The following is a 27017-nucleotide window of genomic DNA, read 5'->3' on the forward strand; positions in this document are numbered from 1 at the left end:
CATACGGACTTGCACCGAACACTGTGCCTGGTACTTGGTAGATATTTAATACTGCTTAACAAATTGTATTACTCGTATTCTCTGTCTTTAAATTTAGATAACCTACCTTTTCCCTCAATGTTTTGTCTATGTAATAAACTGGAAACAGAGGAATATTTTTACAATACATACCAATTAAAAATTAGTCATTCGTGTAGGAGGAGAGCATAGCTCTTGTTTAGCGCTCAAATTTTCAAAATGTGGATCTAACATTTTCTTTCTTTGTTTTTGACACTGATGAATTTTCAATTCATGACTATCAAACTTGACATTGGAAAGACAAAGGGAGAGGGAACAAACTTCATGAAAAATACTTTAAAACGTATCCTTTAACGTATTATAACATCTTGGAGAATTATCACATCTTACTGCTCTTTAATGTGAAAATTACTCTTTATATATTTAATAATTTTTAGCCTTATCCCCAGTCCATTTTTCCCCCCCAATGATCCATAGCCTTCACCCTCCTCCTCAGGCAAAGCAGTAGCTTGTAGTTGTTCTATTTCATTGGGAGCGCTGAAAAATTCCAAGCTACAGTAAGCAAGGGACAACATTAGTGTCGGAGTTTGACAAAGGTCAGCAGGCTTGTGCATTTTACACAGTTGTCTACTTTCGATAGTTTTGTTTCTGGAGCTCTAGGTGGCTTCTCAGAAACTGCTAGGCTAAGCAAACGAAAGGAAAACATACACTGGGACACCCTGAGACTCTGAACGCTTAATCTAGAGCGAACCTGTTAAGCCTTCAGAGACCAGAGCCGAGGCTGTGTACGATTGGTGGGCAGAGTAAACACTGATTAGCCCAGATGCAGGGCGGAGGGACACTGCCTTCCACTAGCGCATACATAAGCCTCCTTAATAACCCAGGATGGCCGGGAGGAAGAGTGTTTTCCATCCTCAGTCCCACTAAAGTAAATAAGTGAACCTTGGTTCATGTGAGCTGCAGAGGTGTGCGCACCTCTGCACATACAGTGCGCTGATGAATCTATAGATATTAAGGGTTTCACTCTCTCCCCCAGGAGATGGGCTAGGCGTCGCCTGCCAGCGTCTTTAGCAACCTCCCTCCCTGACCTGCCGGGGAGGAGAGGACGGAGGCGGGGGAGGCGGCGGCGCGGGTGTGACCACCGCACATCCGGGCGCGCCTGCAGGCGGCAGCGCGCTGCATAATTGATGGAGAGCCAGGCGGTGTTCTGGGTCGGCTGCGGGCGCGGTGCGAGTGTCTCGGCGTAGGAGGGCAGGGCGGCCGGCCCCTCCCACTCCGCCTTTTCTCGAGTGTCCATACCCGGGCCTGACAGCGGGCGCCGGGCTGCGGGCGAGTGTGCGCGGCGACCCGGGGCACCGAAGGCGGTGGGTGTACGAGGACCGCGGCTGACCTGTTGGCGTCATGCGCGCCCTCCAGGGTCTGCGGGGGCCTCGGGCGCCGTCCCTGCCGCTGCTCCTCCTGTGCTTCCTCGCCGCGGTGCGCCGGAGCTTGGAGGACGGCCTCTCCACAGGTGTGATGGTTGCAGGGCCAAGGAGCGGGCGGAGAGCGCGCGGGGATCGGGAGGCCGAAGTCCCGGGATGCTGGCGGCCGCGGGTGGGGGCGACGGCCGCCTGCGCCTATTGGCCACGCGTGGGTTATCGAAACCTGCCGGGAGACGGGGCCGCCCCGCGAGACGGGGACGTGGGCAGTAGGGCAGTGTTTGTGTGTTTCTAGGAGAGGGCGTGAGGTTGCGGGTGGGAGCAAGACAGAGACTCGGCCTGTCTAAAGTGGCAGGATTTCTAAAAGACACGTTTTCCCAGGCCACCTCCCTTCGCTTGAATCGATGCGTGTGTGCTTAGTCGCGATAGTGAGGCTTAAATATCACCTCCTCCTTCCTAGCAGGCGGGTTGGCTTTGAGGATGGTTTTTAGAGCTGAGTTTAAATAACAACACAACACAACCAACCAACCAACTAACCAAACAAAGCCCCACGACCGGAGGATAATGCGAGTGTGTATCTTCTTTTCCACCTTGGTCTTTTAAAACAAAGACTGTAGGTTTTTCGTTTATTTTTGTTTTTGTTTTTTTGGTTGTGTAAGACACTTTGAAAGAGGGATTTTTGGTGCAAAGCAACACCAGATTTGCCATTTTAGCTTCACCTGTTTATAATTTTTATGATGAAAGTATTCCATCTCACGTACTTTCTAATGCAAGTTTCTGTGTTATAAATTTCAGAGTATTTATTTCGTGCTAATTAAGATAGTAGATCACCTCTAGCTTGGCAAATATTGCCCATCAGTAACTCAAGTCAGGATCTTCCTCTACACGAGGTTTTGAACGTTTCATAGGCATTTATTTTTATGAGCTTATTGCATGTAGACTTGCGTATTTAAAAATGGAAAGATAATCAAATAATAAGATTATTCATTTTTAAATAAGTGTACTTTAACAGGTCTAGCTGTTAACTACTTAGACGAAATATTTTGGGTTGCCTCAGTTTCCAAATTTCCTTGCCCCACTTTCTCATTCATATCACTTATAAAGAATGGTCAAGGACATTTTTTTTTTTCACCCTGGGGCTATCCCCCATTCACCTGTCATTCACCTGAGAATATTGCCCTTCTGAGGACCAATGCATCTTAGATGTGTTCTAGAACTTGGTTTTCAACTTGACTGTATGTTCTATTTACTAGTGAGCATTAAAAATACTGATATGGTGGATCCTGCCTTAAAAATTCTGATTCAGTTGTCCTGGGATTCAGTCTATATGTGAGGAGGTTTAAAAGCTCCCATGTGAGTTTTATCATATGATCCTAAGCAGGTTGAAAACCACTGCTTTAAGATGATATGACCTAGAGAGTGCAGGGTTAGATAGGTATTCCACTGATATCAGGGAGTCAGGTTTAAATTGACACTTAGAGTAGACTTCTAAAGAGAAAAAAAGTAGGAAACAAATGAAGGTGAAATAAATTAACAAATAAGTCTTAAATAGAATGATGTACGCCACGTATGTTTTGTCAAATGTCTGTGTATATATGTAGTGTAAATCCTGAACTTTTAACTGCCGCTCAAGCTAAAATTATGGAAGAATGTGACATATCAAAAACATGAGGTTAGCGTTTCATTTCAGGGGAGAATTAAAAATTGTGGGGCAGCCTCATCTCACTTTATAGATTCTGTGTCGAACTTGATAAGATTCAGCTTCCTCTTTGCTGAAGACTATTGTGAAGTTTACTGCCTTTTTTTTTCTTAACCTAGGTGCTTTTGAACTACTTGAAAAGAGATGTTCTATAAGTCTAAGATTGGGGGCCATATTTAAATAATAAAAATGGTTATCGTATTTTTTTTATCATAAATGTTTTTTATCATATCAAAATGCAGTTGTTACATATTTACTATGTAACAACTGCATGCCAGGCATTGCACTATGTAATTTATAGCTCTGTGGGTTAGTTTTTATTATCTCTGACTTTCAGATGAGGAAGTTGGAATTTAAGGAGCTAAATGGTTGCCCAAGTACACATAATTAGTTAAGCAGTAGAGCAGGAAGTTTAGCATTGTTCAGTCCGACCCCAAATACTGTTCTCTTACACACAATACTCACTTGTCTCTCTGAAGTGGGTGTGTATGTGTATGAAAGTTTGGAATCACTGACAGAGAGCAGAGTGTATAGATGGCAATACTGTATTTGGACTGAAGGGCATGATGACTCAGGCTGAGTCCTAGAATAAAGTTTGGCACAAGGACTCACCTCAACTCCTTTTGGTTGTTTCTTAATTAAATAAATGTAAAATAGCTTTATTGAAGGAGAAATATTACATAAGTGGGAATATTTAAATGCCACTATTACTCTTTGGGGGGAACAAATTGAAGGAATGAGCCATGCTTATCTACTGAAAAATGTTTGCAGGGGAGTCATTTGAAATGATCGTTTTTAACCTCTAGATGATGTTGCTTACATACTTCCTTGATCAATGCTCCCTTTTCAAGAGGTATGCAGAGCAACTGCCCAGTAATAAATAATCATTGCAATAAATATTATTCAAGCACCTACATATGTCTGACATTGCTAGTCTGTATCTAGGAAGAAAACCTTAGCTGTTTTTACTTTTCATAGCATTTAAACTTTAAAAGAACAGATTGGCTATAAATCTGTCTTTAATAGGGTTGTATCTGATGGATCAAAATTTTGAGCCTAAATTGTTACATTTACAATTACATTATATACACATTGTTCAACTGGCTCTTCCTCTTCCTGGTCTTTTGTCCCCACCTTCTTCCCTCCTTTCTGGGAAGTGGGTCTAATAGCCATTAGGTGGGGAAAGGCAGGAATCATCCCCCTTGGTGAAGAGAACCTGAGGTTTCAGGTCAGGGCATGAGAAGCTGAGCCAGTCAGGATGGCCTCCAGGTAGAAGAGCAGCCCTGTGTGAAGTGTTAGACCCTAGGCACAGGAGGTGGCTGTTCGTGCAGGAAGGTGGCACCAGACCTCAGGCCTTACAAGCAACGGCTTCTAACCAGCCATGACATGGGGGTCTGATCCTGATCATGGGATGGAGGTCAAGTACGCAGGAGCAGACCGGGCAGGCCGCTGGAGCCTGAGTGGGTGAGGAAGGCACTTCTTGGAGCTATGAGTGGCAGCGGCAGAGGGAGATTAGATTAATCTAAGTAAAGTTGGCAAGGATAATAGAACCCAGGTTTTCCTCTAGAGAAGGAAATAAACAGGGAAGACTAAAATGAATCTTGCGGTGTTAGATTGCAACTGGCAGCATTAGTGTGAAGTTGTTACTTTAAATGTCTATCTGTATCTCTTATGTCTCTCTCTATATCTATATAAATGGTTGCATCCATATGAACGTGTATGTATAAATATATGTATAATGCATATGCATGCATGCATGCTAAGTCGCTTCAGTTGTGTCCAAACCCTTTGTGACCCTATGGACTGTAGCCCGCCAGGCTCCTCTGTCTCTGGGATTCTCCAGGCAAGAATACTGGATTGGATTGCCATGCCCTTCTCCATGGGATCTTTCCAACCCAAGGACTGAACCTGCATCTCCTGCATTGGCAGGCAGGTTCTTTACCGCTAACACCACCTGGGAAGCCCATATAATGTATATATATGTCATATATATTTACAGGTGACCACTCTACAACACAGCTTAATCTGTGTATAATTTATAGTCAGCCTTCTGTATCAGTGTGGTTCCTTTGCATCCAAGGATTGAATCAACCATGGACTACCTAGTAATGTATTATTTCCTACTGAAAAAATATGTGTAGACTTGGATCCTTAAAGTTTGAATCCTCATTGTTCATGGCCAACTGTATATATATTATTCTCATTACATATAGGTATATATAAATATGAGTTATGCATCTGTGTATATGAATATACACAATGATTTCTTAGCTCTGTCCACTGAAATGGAGCAACGATTTTCCCATAGTGATGAGCATACTTAGTACCCAAATCTTGATTCTAAATACATTTCTTCCTAGTAATTACTAGAACGTTATATAGAAATGGCTGATTTTAGGACTGGAGTGGGGAGAGTGATAAGCTTGGACCCTTATGTGCCAGAAAGCAATGAAGTGTTCAAAGAATGGTAAGTAATGTGAAAAGGATACAGAAGCCAGAGGGAAGGGGCTCCTACTTGATAAACAGAGCATAAAAGTAAATAATAATACTGATGGACTAGTATCCCTAGCTACTGAAAAATGTCCATTGATTTATATAGGTATTCATGAGTACACACTTAACTAAACTAATTGAGTCAATTGAAAGTTTGATGAGGCACAAATTATATAGTTTCAAAGTGGGTGAGAGAGTGATAATTGTGCAGTCATGTCCGATTCTTTGTGACCCCATGGGCTGTAGTCTGCCAGGCTTCTCTGTCCATGGAATTCTCTAGGTAAGAATACTGGAGTGGGTTGTCATTTCCTTCTTCAGTTTCAAAGTAACTTCCTGCAAAGTTTTGGGAAGTAACTTGCCACAAAGTATTAATGAGAAAAGAAAAAGAATAAAGTGGAGAATCCCGGCTGACATCACTTGAGTCAAATGATCAAAGTGTAAATCACTAAGGAAAAAAATAAAAATTGTGTGTCATCTGACCGGATGCTGTGAGAGGAAGGCAATGTCTCCTCTGTGATATTCCTGCCAAAGATGTCTGCTCTGAATCTAATTATATTACAACGTAACTATCCTGGAACTTCCATAAGCATCAAGGTCATAAATGTCGGGAGAGACCAAAGCTGTGAGAGTGAAGAGAATAGAGGGACATGGTGGCTCAAGGCAGCTCATGTGATTCTGAGCTGAAACCTTTGAATAAAAAGTACATTATAAAGGCTATTGTTGAAACTCCGATAAAGTGTGGGATGAGATCAGAGGGCATAAAATGCTAATTTTCTGATTTTCACAGCAGTATTGGGGTGTTGCGAGGTGTGTCCTTTTTAGGAAATATACTGTATTTTTTCCAAGGTCAAGTGGGTCTTTAGGTCAGCAACTTGTTCTCCAGTGGGGGAAACATTCTTTATTCTGAACTTAAAACTTTTCTGTTAGTTTAAGATGACTTGAAAAGAAGCAAAAAAAAAGTTACCTCTGAGAACTCTTGAGTTGACTGATACACCACAAGTATAGTTGAGAAACAGTCATTGGTTTATATAACTAGGTACTGTTTATCAAAGGAGTATTTGTCCTCCAACAGAGACAGATTATAAGTGTTGAGACTGTTTGTCCTGGACTGTAATCGTTTCAAGTTACTTTTGTATAGCTGGCCTCACATATTTCACAATATTAGGTGAACCTTAGAAATAAACAACTTTGGACACACACACTGACATAGAAGGAAAAAAAACCTCACTGTATTTTACTAAAAATAAACTCTCTACTCCCAATAAAACGTCACTATTCAGGCACATCTCAATATATTTTAGTATAGAAATAATAGATATTATGTTTAAAAATGGTGTGTCTCTTTTACTTGGAAATAATATTTTTCTGTTATCTGTAAAGTTATTGTGGTTTTATCATTACTAATGTATCCCTGCTCTCAAAATAGAATATTTTTTATGACAACCTCATAATTACATTTCTGAGATCCTGAAAAGGAATTTGAATGTCTCATCTGATTGATCTTGAAGCTTAGAGTGCTTCTGTGAGGTAGCCAAGAGCCTGGAGCTAGCTAATGACTGTAACTGGTTTCTTGGTTTGCATTTTAAGACCACATGCAGCACTTGGTGCCTCTCTGTAACAAGTTCTCAAAATAGGCCCCAGCCAGGAAGGGTGCAAGAAAAGTTCACACTTTAAAAGAGCTGCACCTAAACCTGCAAAATAGGAACTCAGAGCCACAGGGCCATATGAAGATTTTTAAACACTGCGTTGAGAAATCAGGGTTGAAGATGTACCTGTTTTGAAATCAGGGTTTCTCAACCTTGGCCCTATTGACCTTTGGGGCTGGAAAATTCTCCGCTGGGGCGGTGCAGGGGTGGAGGTGGGGGCGTCCTTCTGAATGCTTGGCAGTATCACTGGTCTCTACCTGTGAGTGGGTGTGTTGAGTCCCCATCCCCTCAAGTGTTCAAGCCTTGACCATTGGTACCTGTGAAAGTGAACTTGAGAATAGAGTCTTTGTAGATGTAATCATGGTAAAATGAGGTCATATTAGATTAGGGTGGACCCTTAACCCAGTGACTGATTTTTATGAAAGAAGGGAAAGGGAGCTTTGGATAAAGAGACACAGACACACAGAGGAAAGATGACCAAATAACGATGGAGCCAGAGACTGGAGTGATGCAGCTACAAGGCAGGGCATCCCAAGAACGCTGCCAGGGGCTCCCCAGGTTGCTCAGTGGTAGAAAATCTGCCTGTCCTTGCAGGAAACGCAGGAGGGTTTAATCCCTGGTTTGGGATGATTCCCTGGAGAAGGAAATGGCAACCTACTCCAGTAATTCTTGCCTGGAAATCCCATGGGCAAAGGAGCCTGGTGAGCTGCTGTCCATGGGGTGGCAAAAAGCAGGATACAACTTAGTGACTAAACCACCATACCCTATATAAATAAAGGGAGAAATGAAAAGAGGGAAAAATTGTGAAGATATATAAATACATACAAGACAATACAAGAAAGAAAATGTGGGTGGAAGTTAAGGCCCTTCTTTCTGTGGATGGTCACCAGGTCACTACTGCCATCTATGACCAGGTGTCCTCAGCTAACATCTCTGCTAATTGGGTTTTACACTGTAAAACCTTTGAGGTTGCAGAGAGTCGGACACGACGTAGTGACTGAACACGCACATACTTTCTCTCTCTCTCTCTCTCTCTTTCTTTTATCCTCTCACCCTCCCCCTGACCCACCCACCCCAGAAGCTAGGAGAGGCAAGAAAGAATCCTTGCCGAGCGCCTTTAGAAGGAACAAGGCCCTGCACCTTGATTTCAGGCTTCTAGCCTCTAGAATTATGAGAAAATAAACTTCTGTTGTTTTATGGCACCATATTTGTGGTAATTTGGTATAGCAACCCTATGAAACTAATAAAACCTACTAGATACAAGTAGTACCCTACAAACTGTTACAACTCGAATGTCTGCAGACATTGCTAAGTATTCCCTGGGCATGGTGATGGGGGGGGGGCGGGCAGAATCACCCCTAGTTGAAAACCATCAAACAATATCTCAGTCTCCAAAGAATAACCTAGTCAGTGAAACATTTAAAAACTCAAGTCTCTAGAAAGAGCAGAAATGCTAGTTTTATTTGGCATAAGTTCACTGTTAAAATATCTTGATGGTAAAGGAAGTTTAAAATATGAGTTTCCACACTGCCCTTCAAAATATATTGTATTGCAAACATCATGTTTAAAGAGAAGTTCAATTTGCATTTCTGTGTGACCAAGTTTTAAAAGTAGGTTTATAAGGCTGTGTAAAGGTATACGTTGCATTTGTCATTAAGCTTTTAAATTGTTTTTTTAATTTTTTAAAAGTGAATCTAAAAATGACCTTCGTGTCTAATAGTTCCCATACTATGTAAAAAAAATATGCATCCCCTATATAGACTATTATCTGTCCATGACTTAGAAAGTCTGACTTGTAAATGTTCACATCAGAAATTTATTTTCTTACCAAACGTCTTGACACACTCTCTCTGGGGTCTGTAGGAATCAAGGTAACCTTATTCCCCTTCTTTTTTGTAATGCAGCTGTAGATAGAGGATAGAAATATAGAAATACTATATTTCTAGAACCCAGAGGTAGAACTCTAAATGCATTGCTTACAAGCAGTATTGGTAATTAGATGTTTTAATGCTGTAGTTCAGCTTTATCATGACTTAAATGGCTTTTAGAATTTGGCCTGGGATCTCATGGTTATATGTAGTATTCCTTCCATGGGGAAATATATTCTGAGTTCCAAACCTTTGTTTCATAAATAGTATACATTATCTATTCCTAGGTTATTTTGTTTCTGTAACTGAGTTGCTCATTTATAATGCTATATGTATGCTAAGTTGCTTTAGTCTTGTCTGACTCTTTGCCGCCCTATGGACTGTAGCCTGCCATGCTCCTCTGTCCATGGGATTCTCCAGGCAAGAGTACTAGAGTGGGATGCCATGCCCTCCTCCAGGGGATCTTCCCAACCCAGGGATAGAACCCTCGTCTGTTACATCCACCTGCATTGGCAGGCAGGTTCTTCACCACTAGCACCACCTGGGAAGCCCATAGTGCTATCTATCAGAATGCTAAAATTAAGACTTCTTAAAATGTTAATTTTACAGTTGATAGCAATCAATACAGGTTTCCCTGGTGACTCAGACAGTAAACAATCTACCTGCAATGCGGGAGACCTGGGTTCCATCCCTGGATTGGGAAGATCCCTTGGAGAGGGCATGGCAATCCACTCCAGTATTCTTGCCTGGAGAATCCCCGTGGACAGAAGAGCCTGGTGGGCTACAGTCCATGGAGTCACGAAGAGTCAGACAAGACTGCACGACTAAGCAGAGCCCAGCACAGCAATCAATACATTATATGGATAAGAGAGAGGAAGACAAGGAATGGTGTTTATCCTACTAATAGCTTTTTCTTACACTTTTTTCCTAAATGGAGTTCAGATCCTTTTGAGATTATAAAATTTAAGAGATTTTTCAGGAGGGGTTAGAGCAAATGCTTATTCTTAAACAGAGATATAGTTGAACTTATTTTCTGACTTAAGTAAAAGCAAATCTTAAAACCCAGTGCAGTTTTCTAGTGTTACTTATCACAAGCTGGAATCAGGATTGACCGGAGAAATATCAATAACTTCAGATATGCAGATGACACCACCCTTATGACAGAAAGTGAAGAAGAACTAAAGAGCCTCTTGATGAAAGTGGAAGAGGAGAGTGAAAATGTTGGCTTAAAGCTCAACATTAAGAAAACTAAGATTATGGCATCTGGTCTCATCACTTCATGGCAAATAGATGGGGAAACAGTGGAAACAGTGAAATACTTTTATTTTCTTGGTTTCCAAAATCACTGCAGATGGTGACTGCAGCCATGAAATTAAAAGATGTTTACTCCTTGGAAGAAAAGCTATGACCAACCTAGACAGCATATTAAAAAGCAGAGACATTACTTTGTAAACAAAGGTCTGTCTAGTCAAGGCTATGGTTTTTCCAGTGGTCATATATGGATGTGAGAGTTGACTATAAAGAAAGGTGAGCGCTGAAGAATTTTTTGAACTGTGGTATTGGAGAAGACTCTTGAGAGTCCCTTGGACTGCAAGGAGATCCACCCAGTCCATCCTAAAGGAGATTAGTCCTGGGTGTTCATTGGAAGGACTGGTGTTGAAGCTGAAACTCCAATACTCTGGCCACCTAGTGCAAAGAGCTGACTCATTGGAAAAGACCCTGCTGCTGGGAAAGATTGAAGGTGGGAGGAGAAGGGGATGACAGAGGTTGAGATGGCTGGATGGCATCACCAACTCAATGGACATGAGTTTGGGTAAACTCTGGGAGTTGGTGATGACAGGGAGGCCTGGCTTGCTGCAGTCCATAGGGTCACAGAGTCGGACACAACTGTGCAATTGAACTGAACTGATCTCTTTTTTTTTTCCAAATTTAGTATGACATACTTATTTCATTTAAAAATATTAATAGTGTAAATTATGAACCCTTCCAGCAATGCCTATTTTAAAAGGTAACATGTTGAAGATATCTAAGTAGAGACCATTTTGCGATTTTCCATGAAACAATAATAACAGGTGAAAATTACATGTTACTCAATTTTTTGACGCAACAGCTTCATGCTCCATTTGCCAAGTGCGGTGTGCATGCTCAGTCACTCAGTCATGTGTGACTCTTTGTTACCCCCGGAATGTAGCCCTCAAGTCTCCTCTGTCCATGGAATTCTCCAGGCAAGAATACTGGAGTGGATTGCCATTTCCTTCTCCAGGGGATCTTCCCCACCCAGGGATCGAACCCTCGTTTTTTGCACCTTCTGCATTGGCCGGTGGACCCTTTACCATTGTGCTGCCTGGGAAACCCAGTTCCTTGAGGAGAGAAAGAAAATGTTTTCATCTCTGGCACAACTACTAGAAGCTAGCTACTCTCTTATGTTGGCATTTTGGCCACTTCCTGTAAAAGAATACTGAGTGGAATGCCTCCGGCAATGACTAAGAAATCAGTGAGCATGGCAGCTTGAGGAACGTGTGTTCTGATCTCTGAGTGATGTTCTGCCATCACTCAGTATTATGCAGCTTTTCTGGTCTTCCTTTCTTTCCTCTATGAAACGAAGCCCCAAGGAACACGTTGGTGGCAGTATTTGGGTCAGGATACAAATTTCTGCCTCTCTGTTTTGTGTACTTCTCCTTTGCGACTCAGCCTGCCCCTTTCAGGGAAGTATTCAAACCACATCTGCCTGGCTCTCCTGCCAATTTCCCTCAAACACCATCGTTGGCTGAGTCAGCCTCCTGCCATCCTACTGAAAGCAGTAAGGTTTACATTCTCCCTTTTTTGATTAAAACATATCTTGGCTAAACAAAGAACCTCTCACTTTGCTATTCTGACAGCTTGTGCAAACTGCCCTGCTCTTGTATTGAAGACTCTTCCCAAGACAAAATTCACAACAGTTAGACATGCCCTTTGCACTTGGGACTTCAGTGGAATCTGGAGCCTGATCATGAATGCTTTAAAGGCAATATGAAGTTAGGATACAGGTGATGGCTGGTTTATGGATGTCTGGTTGTATTTTTAATATAGGAGCTGGCAATTGGAAGTAGTCACAACAGCTAGAATAACTGGAGTTATCTCAGTTTTCCTACGCTTTAAGCTTGCTTTTTCTTTTTTCTCTTATTCCTTCAACTTTCGTAAGTTCAGATTTTTGCCCAAGCCAAGCCTAGACCTCTTTTTTACTTCTTGCTCTAATGTAGGCCCTGGGTGGACCCATCCATCCATGTCCTGATGATGCAAAATGTGAAGATAACCCGGCTTCATCTCCCTGGTGTGTTATCTCCAGCTCTCTTCCACCACCAGAGTCATTCAAAGATGTAGATCATGCTTCATATTCTATAGATCACATGCAAGCTTGTATACAGCACACGGGGCAGTTATGCTCAACATTATGAATGGTTGCTACTCTGAAATTTTAATGACCTTCTGTCACAAATGGTGGGCCTCAGTCAATATCGTTATGATCCATGTAGCTTTATATTCCATATTGACATGCATGTATGCTCTATATGTTCTCTTATTTAAGTGAAATGAGAATGACGGTGTTTCTTCCAGCTTATGTCACTCATATTGTTGTTGATAGTGTGGATAATAATAATGATAATAAATGTCAGACCATCTCAAAAGGTTATGAGCTTATTTCAGGGATAGAGTGTGATGGAGACCACCATGATGGTATTCCACTCTACAGTAGGCTAGGCCACGTGGAAAGGCCTCCTGAGCAAAGGAAGTACAAATATCCAAGCTTGTGTCTGCAGGCTTCACAGAAGAGAGGACAGAGTGGAGCATCTGTCTTGATCTCCTTGAGATACTTTCTCTTTAATGCAACCTCTAAGTGAGCTATGCCCAATAACAACAAAAAAAGGAACTTTCATGTTGATAAACTTTTTGGCAATGTCTGTGTGTTTGAGAGAGAGAGTGACAGAGAATATGAATGAATGAATATTAAGTGTGGATGAAGGAGAAGTTTGTATTCTTGACAGCCTAGTGAGAAACTCAGGGCATATTTTCCTAAATAATCACTGTCAGAGAGCAGTGTGATTTAGGTATGTTATTTGTTAAAGGATATGAGAAACTGCATTCCACCTTCTAAGATTGTATTAGAAGTGATCAAATCTTTGAACCATGGCTTATTGGAGAGTTAGGCTCCTCTGTCTTTGGGGATTCTCCAGGCAAGAATACTGGAGTGAATTCTATGTCCTCCTCCAGGGGATCTTCCCAACCCAGGGACAGAACCCAGGTATCCTGCATTGCAGGTGGATTCTTTACCATCTGAGCCACTGGGGAAGCCCAACATAAATATAAAGTGTGCATATACTATACAGTCCATGGAATCCTCTAGGGCACAATACTGGAGTGGGTAGCTGCTCCCTTCTCCAGGGGATCTTCCCGGCCCAGGGATTGAACCCAGGTTTCCCTCATTGCAGGCGGGCTCTTTACCAGCTGAACCACCAGGGAAGCCCTGGAGAGCAGTGTGATTTAGGTATGTTATTTGTTAAAAGATGATTTTATGAGAAACTGCATCCTACCTTCCAAGATTGTATTAGAAGTGACCAAATTTTTGTAACATGGTATATTGGAGAATTAGGTTCTACAAAGTACTTTTTAAAAAAAATTAGGCAATATTGTAAAGGCGGTGTGTAAGCTGAAGCAACAAAAGGGATAACTTGCTTGTGGTAACATTTTTCATACATGTTAGAAAAAGAAACACCTAGAAATCTAATCTTGCAAATGGAATAACTCTTTAAGCAGAGAATTTTAAAAAATGTGGTATAAAACAGGCCCAAGTTTAATTTAAAGTAAATGAAAAATTTTCAGAATACGGTCAAGTTTACAGTAATGAGCCTTTCTCCTTCTCTGCCTTGTTTGATAGAGTTGGGGTAGTCTTCCTGGGAGGTAATGTCTGTGTCCTAAAGACAAGGAGAGAATAGCTGGTTCTTTTGTTTTGTTTTTTTTTTAAAAGCAATCTTTGAGGGGAATGCGACAGATGGAAACAGAAACCTTGCTTTTTTGATGAAAGTTTTCGAAAGAAGAGATGAGTGATAGAGCAAGACTGAAGTCAGTTTGGTAGAGGGCAGACTGGACTGTGACCGTAGCTGGAAAGCAAAGAGCAGCGCAGCCTCTCCTGTGGACCCACTGTGTGTTCCCTGTCCTCTAGCAGCTGGCACGCTCTCTCTTCTTCCTTTTTTAATGTCCTTTATTATGGTCTCTCTGTCCCTGTTTGTCCTCTTACCTTCTCTCTGCCTTTCTAGGCCTCCACCCCTACCCTGGTACTCTTTATCTAATTCCTCAATGTCATCATTTACATTTTATAAAGAAATTACAAATCGTAGGATGAGAAAAGGTTTGTTTTTTAAGCCGCTTGATATAAAGCAGTAGGGATTTTTCAGTAAAAAAATACTATAAAAAAATGGGAAATGTTGGTACATTTAGTAGCTCAGTGTATTTCTGAATGTCTGTGGAACATAGAAGACCTAGTGAATGAGAGTTTCCTGAAAACATTATTTTTCATTAATAGTATACAGTACAGCATTTTAGCTGTTGTGTGAAGTAGCTTTTAGGCACTCATTTAACCGTGATAATAATACGTAATCACGTGTTCTTTTTCTTACAGCTGCACCTTTTACAAGTCTACCTGTCCAGGAAGAAATGACGACAAAGTACTCTAATCTTTCTTTGGAGAGTCATAACCTATCAGTGACTGGTAAATGCATCAAGTTTCTAATAATTTAATAACTGGATAATTTTTTATATTTAATTAAGCCACTGTATTTTCCTGATGGAGTACTAATCTCTACTCACAGTCTGGAGAAAGAAATACACCAGTACCTAATACAGTTATAGTATAGTGAGATGGGAGTCGAGTGTGATGAGGACAGTGTGCCCCAGTGCAGGGAGGAGGTGGCCAGTCCAGCTGGGAGGGTTAAGGAAGGCTGTCTAAAAGGACAGCTGAGGAGAGGGGAGGGTTCATTTTAATTTGCAGATGCTCTTCTGCTGTCCTCAGGCCTTGCTGGTATAGCCATTCAAGTCACTCTGCCTTGAGAGGAGAATTCATGTATCTACTGGAAGACCTTTAGACAAAGAAATTAAAGATGTCGTCTATGAGCCAGGGACAGTGGTAGGAAAAACAAGTAACGAATCCTGAAATAAAATGCAGGCCTGCTTTCTCCTCACAGTTTTGGATTCCAGTGTTTTAAAAAGCAATCTCAGAGCCTTTTAAATGTTATCTGTTTTAGTAACCATATTAGAAGTATAATTAGAATTCCAATCCTGTTTATTAAGTCACTGATAAGTTTTATCCAATCCTATGTTCAGTCTTTAACTGTCCTCTAGTCTTAAGAAAGGTTTCCCTGTTTCTGTTTAATGTGAGTAAAAGGTGTGCCCTCCCTGAAATCTGATACCACTGGAATGTTCGCAGTGAGTTTTCTGACAGAAGAACATCTTTATGACTTTGTGCCACTGCTGTTTCTTTCCAGAGGTCCCCACTCTAGTATTTGGAGTGTATTCCTTCTTGCAAAAAGGAATCATCACCCTCCTGTGTTGCTGCCTGTTGGTTTACTTTTCACAAGTTTTAATGGTTGGTTTCCTTTGTTAGGACGGAGTGTTTCTTTAAGAGAGATTTATGTAAGGACATAAGTTTGCAAATCTATTCATTAACCTGGTAATGCTGGCAGGAGCACATCCCTCATTTATCCTGTATAGCTGGAGCTCAGGTGCAAAAAGGATCAGGTGCCCACAGAAAGAGTAAAAATTGGACTTTTAGTTGATGTCAGGCTGATTATTTACTTACTTAACCTGTTTGGAGGGTTTCACTCCTAGCCACTCTTTTGTTCTGATAACTGCTATTAAAACCAGTGTTCCTACAGTATCCAAGAGAGCAGGTGTTCACAGCTGTCCATTACTCACTGTCTGCCTTGGCCTGATCAAATTGGAATCAGGCTTTTCTTTTCCTCTCAGACCCCTGACCTTCGGCTTGCCCCCAGTCTGAGCAAGCAATAACGCATGACCGCAGTCCAGTGCTACAGTCTGCTTTTCCCCACTAGGTTGCCCCATTGCTTCTTAAAATTTCTTTCCAGTCCTCTTACCCCTCTGTATACAATAAAAGTGGTTTTTTTTTTTTTCTGTTTGACACTGAGATGCCTGTAGATCCAAAGCTCATAGCATTTCCCTGATTACAGTAGAATTTTTGGAATAAAGACTCTCCTTATTTGGGCTCTCCTGGTGGCTCAGTGGTAAAGAACCTGCCTGCCAATGCAGGAGATGTGGGTTCTATCCCTGGGTCAGGAAGATCCCCTAGAGAAGGAAATGGCCACCCACTCTAGTATTCTTGCCTGGGAAATCCCATGGATAGAGGATCCTGGTGGGCTACAGTTGATGGGGTCAGCAAAGAGTTGGACACGACTTAACAACTGAAAACAGAAACAAACAAGGCTGTACTGTCCCCATAGCTGGAGAGCAGCAGCACAGATTCTCCTGTGCATGTATTGTGTGGTGTCTGTCCTCCAGCCCCCAGTACACTCTCTCTGTCTTCACCTTTTATGTCCTTTATTATGACCTGTCTGTCCTTTTTTTGTCCTCTCATCTTCTCTCTGCCTTTCCATGTCTTTATCTCTGGCACTCTTTATCTAAGTTCCCAATGTCTTCATTTATGTTTTAGAAAGAAATGACAAATTGTAGGATAAGGAAAGTTTTTTTCTTTTTAAGTCAACTGATACAAGTCAGTAGGGATTTTTCAGGAAAAAATATAGAAAGACTGGAAATTTTGTTACGTTCATTAGCCCAATGTATTTCTAAATGTCTGTGGAGCATATTAAACATAATGAATCAGAGATTCCTGAAAACATTTTTCGTGAACATTGTGTATACACAATACAGTGTTTTAGCTGCTGTGAAATAGCTTTTATGCAGTCATTTAACCTTGATAATAATATGTAATCATATGTTCTTTTTCTTACAGCTGCACCTATTACAAGTCTACCTGTCCAGGAAGAAATGAGGACAAAGGCTGCACCTATTACAAGTCTGCCTGTCCGGGAAGAAATGACGACAAAATACTCTAACCTTACCTTGGAGAGTCATAGCATATCAATGACTGGTAAATGTATTATGTTTCATGTTTCAAATAATATAATGCCCAGATAACTTTTATTTTTAATTAAGCTACTGTATTTTGCCTTATGAAGTACTAAATTCTGCTCACAGTCTGGTGGGAGAAACACACCAATATCTCATACAGCTAAAACACTGTGAGGTACTCCAGTGCAGGGAGGAGGCGGCCAGTCCAGCTGGGAGGGTTAAGAAAAGTTCTCTAGAAGAAAGACAACTGAAGAGAAGGGAGGGTTGATTTTAATTTGCAGATGCTCTTCTGCTGTCCTCAGACCTTGCTGGTACAGCCATTCAAGTCACTCTGCCTTGAGAGGAGAATTCATGTATCTACTGGAAGACCTTTGAAGGTGAAGTCACTCAGTCGTGTCCGACTCTTTGCGACCCCATGGACTCTAACCTAGGATGTTACCTATAAGTCAGGGACGGTGCTATGGATAAACAAGTAAAGAATCCTGAAATAAAATGCAGGCCTGCTTTCTCCTCACAGTTTTGGATTCCAGTGTTTTAAAAGTAATCTCAGAATCCTTTAAATGACTCAGAGTAGTTATCTGTTTTAGTAACAATATTAGAAGTATAATTAGAATTCTGATCCTGTTTATTAAGTCACTGATAAGTTTTATCCAATCCTGTGTCCAGTCTTTAACTGTCCTCTAGTCTTAAGAAAGGTTTCCCTGTTTCTGTTTAATGTGAGTAAAAGGTGTGCCCTCCCTGAAATCTGATACCACTGGAATGTTCGCAATGAGTTTTCTGACAGAAGAACATCTTTATGACTTTGTGCCACTGCTGTTTCTTTCCAGAGGTCCCCACTCTAGTATTTGGAGTGTATTCCTTCTTGCAAAAAGGAATCATCACCCTCCTGTGTTGCTGCCTGTTGGTTTACTTTTCACAAGTTTTAATGGTTGGTTTCCTTTGTTAGGACGGAGTGTTTCTTTAAGAGAGATTTATGTAAGGACATAAGTTTGCAAATCTATTCATTAACCTGGTAATGCTGGCAGGAGCACATCCCTCATTTATCCTGTATAGCTGGAGCTCAGGTGCAAAAAGGATCAGGTGCCCACAGAAAGAGTAAAAATTGGACTTTTAGTTGATGTCAGGCTGATTATTTACTTACTTAACCTGTTTGGAGGGTTTCACTCCTAGCCACTCTTTTGTTCTGATAACTGCTATTAAAACCAGTGTTCCTACAGTATCCAAGAGAGCAGGTGTTCACAGCTGTCCATTACTCACTGTCTGCCTTGGGGCTTCCCTGGTGGCTCAGATGGTGAAGAATCTGCCTGCAATGCAGGAGACCCAGGTTCGATCTCTGGGTTAGGAAGATCCCCTGGAGAAGGAATGGCATCCCGCTCCAATATTCTTGCCTGAGTTTTCCATGGACAGAGGAGCCTGGTGGTCTACAGTCCATGGGGTCACAAACGAGTTGGACATGACTGAGCAACTAACACAACACCCTGTCTACCTTGGCCTGATCGAACCTGAGTCATACTTTTCTCTTCCTCTCAGACCCCTGGACTTTGGCTTGCCCCCAGTCTGTGCAAACAGTACATGCATTACCCCAGTCCAATGGTGCTGTCTGCTTTTACCACTGGGTAAAAGCTTCATTTCTTCTCAAGAGTTCCTTCCAGCCCTCTTATCCTTTCTTATAAAATTGTTTTATTCTATTTGACATTGAGATGCCTGTAGATCCAAAGCTTGCAGCATTTCCCCTATTGCAGTAGATGTTTGGAATACAATTGTTCCTTATTTAAGTCTGGATTTGATTTTACTAAAAAAAAAAATGACAGTAACTTTGGGCTTCCCTTGTGGCTCAGCTGGTAAAGAATCCACCTGCAATGCAGAAGACCTGGGTTTGATCCCTGGGTCGGGAAGATCCCCTGGAGAAGGGAAAGGCTACCCACTCCAGTATTCTGGCCTGGAGAATTCCATGGACTGTATAGTCCATGGGGTCGCAAAGAGTCAGACAAGACTGACCGACCTTCACTTTTACTTTTCTTTGAAACACAGCGTCTCTGAGCTGTGACCCTTTTCATGGTAGCCTGTTGTTTTGGTTGCCTTTCCATCTAAAAGTTTGGTTTTAGGAACTGTCTTTATTGAAATATAGAATTTAAATCTGAAGGTGTACTTAAGTTTATTAGGAACCATCGGCTTTCTTCTTATTGTTATCACTAGGATTTTAAAGGTACTTCATAAAGAGAATGTTTTCATATACTTTCACCTTGTTTATTTGAATTGTGCTTAACAACATTTCTGTTTTGTTGCTTATTATTTTTTCTTTTCCTGTGGCCTTTTTAAAAGTTCATCTCTTTGGGGACAAAATGTCTCTTTTCAGTTCAGTTCGGTTCAGTCACTCAGTCGTGTCCAACTCTTTGCGACCCCATGAATCGCAGCACGTCAGGCCTCCCTGTCCATCACCAACTCCCGGAGCTCACTCAGACTCACGTCCATCGAGTCGGTGATGCCATCCAGCCATCTCATCCTCCGTCATCCCCTTCTCCTCCTTCCCCCAATCCCTCCCAGCATCAGAGTCTTTTCCAATAAGTCAACTCTTCACATGAGGTGGCCAAAGTACTGGAGTTTCAGCTTTAGCATCATTCCTTCCAAAGAGAGATCTAAATGTGGACATTGGTTGCAGAGTTGACTCTAGTTCATAGCATACTGACTCAAAGATGCTTGAGACTGGGAAACAGGTCCTGTACCTTGAAGAGTGAACAGCATGACCTTTGAGTCATGATAGCAACTTGTCTGCTGGTTTTATGTTTTAAAAATATTGCTAGTAGTTTACCTAACAGATACAAGGTAATGTCTAATACCAGGTGTGTATTTTTACACATAACTGAGCTTAAACCTCATAAGAACCCTAAACAATAGATACTGTCACTATCTGCAACTTGCTCATGAGGAAAAAGAAGCCCTGAGAGACCAAGTGAACTGACCACAGTCACAGGTGGTAAGTTGGGAGTTTGATTTTCAAACCAGACTCTCTGGCACCAGGGGCCATGCTACTAACCATTATACTATGTACACAGCCTTTCTTAATGCCCAGTTACTCATTTCTTTCAACAGTGTTCCTAATATAATTGTACCTATTTTAAGGAAACTTAGCTTTGTTTTTGAGACTATGGAAAAAGTTTCAAAAACAATGAAAAGGAGGGTATTTTAATTGTTCTTTGCTAAATAGGTTTGTTTTGGAAATTGCACTTGCTAAGATAGTGGATATATTTGTAAAAGTATAGCTTACCTTACTAAGAATAAGGTATGCTTTTTTTCCAGTTGTCTGATACCGCTGGGTTTCAAAATTGATCATTTGATAATGGACTATTTTTACATCACTCTGCTAGGTTTCCCAGTGTCAATATTCGGAAGTCATTGTTTGTATTACAGCAATCAGAGTGTTTCTTTATTGTTTTATTTTTTTCTTTCTCTGTATATGTTATGGTGATTGGTGTCTCCATCAGTGTGTTACAGTTTAACCAAAGAGGTTACAATCAAAACATCTGCTAGCAGTTTTCTTGACTACCCCGGTAATGTTGGCCTAGGCTGTCCCCACTGTCCCCATTTTAAGATGTGATTAGCTGTCCTGGCAAGGACCTGATGAGACAGGGAGGTAGACAAAGGAGGCATTGGAGGTACAGATGAGTATATTAAAGCACAGAGTAAAATTTGAGAAGATTAGTCCGGGTAGGGAAAGGCAGCCATGTTGTTCAGACCAGCTGGGCAGGAAGTCTAGGGTTAGGATTCAGATTCCAGGTTCAAGTGACTGGTCAGTGAGTTTGAGAAAACATAAAGAACTGATGTTGAAGCTGAAACTCTACTACTTTGGCCACCTGATGTGAAGAGCTGACTCATTTGAAAAGACCCTGATGCTGGGAAAGATTGAGGGCAGGAGGAGAAGGAACGACAGAGGATGAGATGGTTGGATGGCATCACTGGCACAATGGACATGGGTTTGGGTGGACTGCGGGAGTTGATGATCAGGGAGGCCTGGCGTGCTGCATGGGGTCACAAGGAGTCGGACACAACTGAGCGTCTGAACTGAACTGAACTGAAAGAAATGAATGTCCCTTACATTTGGCTGCTCAGACACTTTGTTGCTGAGAAGATCTGAGGATGATTCCAGTGAGGTGTACTTGTTTAGGATGTTTCTCAGAAGCAGATCACCAGTTATCAAGTCTTATGTAGACTGTTGATGTAGAGCGGAAAAGGAATGTGAACCTAATATACGCAGAGAGTGAAAGAGAAGGTGGAAGAGGGATCCATCATAGTAACACAATTGATAGTAGCTGTCAGCAGCTTTTGTTTTATGCTAGAGTTTCTCATTATCATAAACATTAACATTTTGGGCTGGATAATTCTCTGTTGCTGGGGTCAGGGGGTGCATGTTTGAGGGCAATGTAGGATGTTTAGCATCATCCTTGGCCTCTATCCACTAGACAACCAAAAATGTCTCCAGACATTGTCACATGTCCCCTAGTAGACAAAAATATTCTCAGTTGTAAACCACTGCTTGACACATAAAAAAGAATAGCTGTATTACTGTTCCCTGTCCCCTCAGCATGGGGAGACGGATGATTTAAGAATCACGTGGTTGTTAACATTTAATCAAAACTTTCACCAAAATGTTAGATGATGGTGCTGAGCATAAGTGGGACAGGGAACCTGATCAATTAAAAGCCTTTTCCCTGCCCTTTTGCTGATTTCAGATCCTTCCCATCTTTGAGGATTAAGTTGAAAGCTATGTCCCCAATAAAGCGCAAATAGAGAAGGACTGTTTCTGTTTCTCTGATATGTATCCAGCATCTTTTACTTAATTTTAAATTACATAAATAAAAATGAATTCATTTTAAGAAATACTAAAATGTTATTTCTAGCCCACAATAAATTGGAGAATCTAACAGTTCTCTTGACACATCTAGAAAATCTAAAATATAGCAAACATTCATTCTTTTAAATATAAAATCTTTTAAGTATATAGCTAAGTATTGCCAAAAGATATAATCAATAAACCAGTCTATAATAGGAATGGAAAAGAGTGTTATTTGAGCCAAATGGAAGACTATAGCCCAGGAGACAGATTCAGGAAGCACTTGAATTTTGTTCTCCTGGACTGTAAAATGAAGTTTATAAAGGCAAACACTGCAAAATTAACTTGTTTGTCAAGAATTATAATTAGACCAGGGATACCATTGTGAATTGATGTCATATTAGGTTTCCTTGTGCTTGTTGCCAAGGCACTTGAGTTCTCATAGCCACAGACTTAGAACAAGGCCTTGCGTTTAGGCAAGGAGGGGAGTTGGAACTGAAAAGCCCCAGAAAGCTGGAGCTGAAAACCCTCAGAATTCTATAAACACAGAGAAAGGAATCACATAGTGTAAAAAAAGCTGATTAGCACAAGGAGATGCTCAGCTGGCTTCTTGGTTTTAGCCTTGTTCCGTACCAAAACAAAAGACTTCCATGAGTTTTCTAAGACAAGAGCCTGTTCTCCCTGAGGCTGGAATTCAGGTTTACATTACTTGCATGATACAGGAGCTTCCAAACTGAGAAATAACACAAAAAATGACCCTGACAGGTGACAGGTGATACTTCTGCAGGAAAGCAAATGAAAAACATCTGTGGAAGGAGGAACCCTTCTCCTTGGCTGTACAGTTCATATTTGGACCTGCTTGCAAGACAGAAATGTGAAGTACAATGAAGCAGTTCTAACACTGAGCATCTGCTAAGGAGCAGTAGGATTACACCTTCCAAAACTTCAGACTCTAGAATACTAGGGAAGGACATGAAAGAAGAAATACTTGAAACATGAGAAAAGAACATTATGCTATTAAAAAAAAATCTGTTGGGGGGTATCTGTATAAGGTGATGGATAATCATTTTCCAATATACGTAGCTCTAGTCGTTATGATGTACACACTGAACTTACACAGGGCTGTATGTCAAGCATATCTCAGTAAAACTGAAAGGGGAAAAAAAAATCACTTTTGAAAAATAGCTGAACAGAACTTCTGGGGATAAAAACAAAACTTGTCAGACTTGACTGTACACTGCTTCCATTCTCAGATCTCTCTCTTTTTGCCAGTGGCAACCTCTGTTCAATGTATGTGTTTACGTATGTAGTAACCATGCTGCTAAGTCGCTTCAGTCGTGTCCGACTCTGTGCGACGTATGTAGTAACCATGCTGCTAAGTCGCTTCAGTCGTGTCCGACTCTGTGCGACCCCATAGACAGCAGCCCATCAGGCTCCTCTGTCCCTGGGATTCTCCAGGCAAGAATACTGGAGGGGGTTGCCATTTCCTTCTCCAATGCATGAAAGTGAAAAGCGAAAGTGAAGTCGCTCAGTCATGCCCGACTCTTAGCGACCCCATGGACTGCAGCCTACCAGGCTCCTCCATCCATGGGATTTTCCAGGCAAGAGTACTGGAGTGGGGTGCCATTGCCTTCTCCAGTAACTATAGAAACTATATAGTATTTTTGTCTATTCTTTAATACTAAGAGTATAAACCCATATGTATCCATCTGAAAATTGCTTTTTTTGGGGTCATCATTCAACATTAATTCTGGGGGTTCTAGCCATGTCATCTACACACGCAGCATGTTCTTTTACATGTGTGCACTGTGTAGGTACACAGGCTTGGGTATTTTTCTCTTAAGAGAGCTTAGTTTGCTTAAATTTTTTTCTAATGTAAACCACAGAGCAACAGACACTTCTACATATCTCTTTCTGGGCATGGTTGTTTGTGTTCTTCTAGGATAAATACCACAAAATAGAATTGCTGAATTTACTATGCACATTTTAACGCATACTTGCAAACTACCCTCCAAAGTATCGTGATAATTTACTCCTTCCCCCCGTGTGCATCTTTGAGTATAATTTTCTCTAGATCCTGACCAGCCTTGATACTATTAAACTCTTTATATTATGAGCAAGAAAAGGTCTACTGTTGTTTTAATTTGCATTCTGGAGTTAGACAGACATATTTATGTGTGCATTTATATGTTAATATCATTTATTCACTTGTCTATTGGGCTTGTGAAAAAAGTGAAAGTGTTAGTTGCTCAGTCGTGTCTGACTCTTTGCGACCCAAGAGATGGTAGCCTGCCAGGCTCCTCTGTCTATGGAGTTCTCCAGGCAAGAATACTAAAGTGGATAGCTATTCCCTTCTCCAGGGGATCTTCCAGACTCAGGGATGGAACCCAGGTCTCCCGCATTGTGGGAAGATTCTTTACTGTCTGAGTCACCGGGGAAGCCATTGGGCTTGTATAGTTTTCTATTTATACAAATGAGACAGCTATAAATTTTGAGCAGTAATTTTTACTTTTTATAAAAATTCCAAATATTCTTTCTTTAATTTTTTACATGGTTTTTTACTGTGTATTAATTTTTATTTACACATTTCTGTTAATATTTTCATAGGAGTTTTTTAACCTTCCATTTTTAAACCATTTAAAACTTTTTTTTGTATTGTGTGTGATAGAACACTAATGTTACTATATAGATATATTATTTTATATAGACATATTATTTTATATATGTCCCCAAATGTCCCCAAATCCTTGCCTGAATAGTTCTTTTTTCCCCTACTATTTTGAAATACCACCCTGATCATATTACAAATTTCCCTATGCTATTTTGTTTCTCTACTGTTTCAATGTTTTTCACACTTTAAATAGTGCTCTACAAAGTGAGGAATGATTTACCTTTTGAACTGATGTACTACCATGCATGCATGCACACGTCAAGCAACACCCACACGTAATAGATGTGTTACACTTTGATGATTTCTATCTTGCCGCTGCTGCTGCTAAGTCACTTCAGTCGTGTCCGACTCTGTGTGACCCCATAGACGGCAGCCCACCAGGCTTTCCCTTCCCTGGGATTCTCCAGGCAAGAACACTGGAGTGGGTTGCCATTTCCTTCTCCAGTGCATGAAACTAAAAAGTGAAAGTGAAGTCGCTCAGTCGTGTCCGACTCTTAGCGACCCCATGGACTGCAGCCTACCAGGCTCCTCCATCCGGAGTGGGGTGCCATTGCCTTCTCTGGATTTCTATCTTACAACCCATTAAAAAACAAATCTGATGGTAACTAAGTTGATTTTCTGGTCTACTGTTTCCAACTTGCAATCTGAAAAATTCTGCTTATTTTATATCATTAATTTTCTTGGTGTTTTCCAGCATCACTAACAAATTAATATTACTTCTTGAAACATTATACTTTTGTTACTTTGTTTCAAAAATATAGCTTTTTCTAATTCCTTTTACTCTTACTCTTTCAAGTGGATTTTTTGTTTGGAACCAAGTTTCATAAAAAATACTTTTTGGATCTGACTGACTTTTAACTGAATCTATGGATTATTTTGTTAAGTCACTTCAGTCATGTCTGACTCTGTGTGACCCCATAGATGACAGCCCACCAGGCTCCCCCGTTCCTGGGATTCTCCAGGCAAGAACACTGGAGTGGGTTGCCATTTCCTTCTCCAATGCATGAAAGTGAAAAGTGAAAGTGAAGTCGCTCAGTCGTGTCCGACTCTTAGCAACCCCATGGACTGCAGCCCACCAGGCTCCTCTGTTCATGGGATTCTCCAGGCAAGAGTACTGGAATGGGGTGCCATTGCCTTCTCCGATTATTTTGGATTATTATGGATTATTTTGGGGGGGGGAGAATTAGTATTTTTATAATCCCACTATGGTTTTTCCAGTAGTCATGTATGGCTGTGAGAGTTGGACTGTGAAAAAAGCTGAGCGCCAAAGAATTGATGCTTTTGAACTGTGGTGTTGGAGAAGACCCTTGAGAGCCCCTTGTATTGCAAGGAGATCCAACCAGTCCATTCTAAAGGAGATCTGTTCTGGGTGTTCTTTGGAAGGAATGCTGCTAAAGCTGAAACTCCAGTAATTTGGCCACCTCATGCGAAGAGTTGACTCATTGGAAAATATTCTGATGCTGGAAGGGATTGGGGGCAGGAGGAGAAGGGGGCAACAGAGGATGAGATGGCTGGATGGCATCACTGACTCGATGAACGTGAGTTGGGTGAACTCCGGGAGTTGGTGATGGACAGGGAGGCCTGGTGTGCTGTGATTCATGGGGTCACAAAGAGTTGGACATGACTAAGCGACTGAACTGAACTGAACTGAATAGTCTGTTGTCACCTGTGATTTAGATCTCATTTGACTTGGAGTATCTATTTAGTTAAAATTTTCCATATATATATATATATATATATATAAAATTTGTACAGAGATATACACCATGAGTATACACACACACATACGCACACACACATACACACACACATACATGTTGCTACAGTGAAGCTAATTAACATGTCATCTCACATAGTTATCATTTTGTGTGTGTGAAGAATGCACTTGAAATCTACTGTCTTAGCATATTTCCAGTGTTCTATACAGAATTATTAATTACAGTCTTTATGCCTATATATTAGGCATAAAGTCTTAGACTCTCTAGTCTTACTCATTCTATGTAACTGCAACCTCATACATACCCCTTTGATCGCCCCATCCCCACCCCTCTTCTGTCCCTAATAACATCAACATTCTGCTCTCTGCTTATTTGAATTTAACTTTCTTTTTAGATTCCACGTATTAGTGAAGGGGCTTCCCTCATAGATCAATTGGTAAAGAATTTGCTTGCAATGCAGGAAACCCTGGTTTGATTCCTGAGTTGGGAAGATCTGCTGCAGAAAGGAAAGGCTACCCACTCCAATATTCTTAGGCTTCCCTT

The 27017-nt window shown here is 41.1% G+C and overlaps 1 protein-coding gene across 3 annotated transcripts in view; it reads left to right on the forward strand.

The window, feature by feature from the left end:
- The window catches only part of EMB (embigin), a 59021-nt gene continuing 33222 nt past the window's right edge, over positions 1219–27017 (forward strand). For all 3 annotated transcript variants that reach the window (XM_005694727.3, XM_018065788.1, XM_018065789.1), the window contains exons 1-3: positions 1219–1528; positions 14796–14885; positions 17139–17276. In XM_005694727.3, coding sequence (XP_005694784.3) covers positions 1420–1528; positions 14796–14885; positions 17139–17276 — 337 coding nt within the window. In that variant the 5' untranslated portion in view covers positions 1219–1419. The remainder of the gene's footprint in view (positions 1529–14795; positions 14886–17138; positions 17277–27017) is intronic.

The sequence above is a fragment of the Capra hircus genome, chromosome 20, assembly GCF_001704415.2.
Source record: "Capra hircus breed San Clemente chromosome 20, ASM170441v1, whole genome shotgun sequence".
Lineage (NCBI taxonomy): Eukaryota > Metazoa > Chordata > Mammalia > Artiodactyla > Bovidae > Capra > Capra hircus.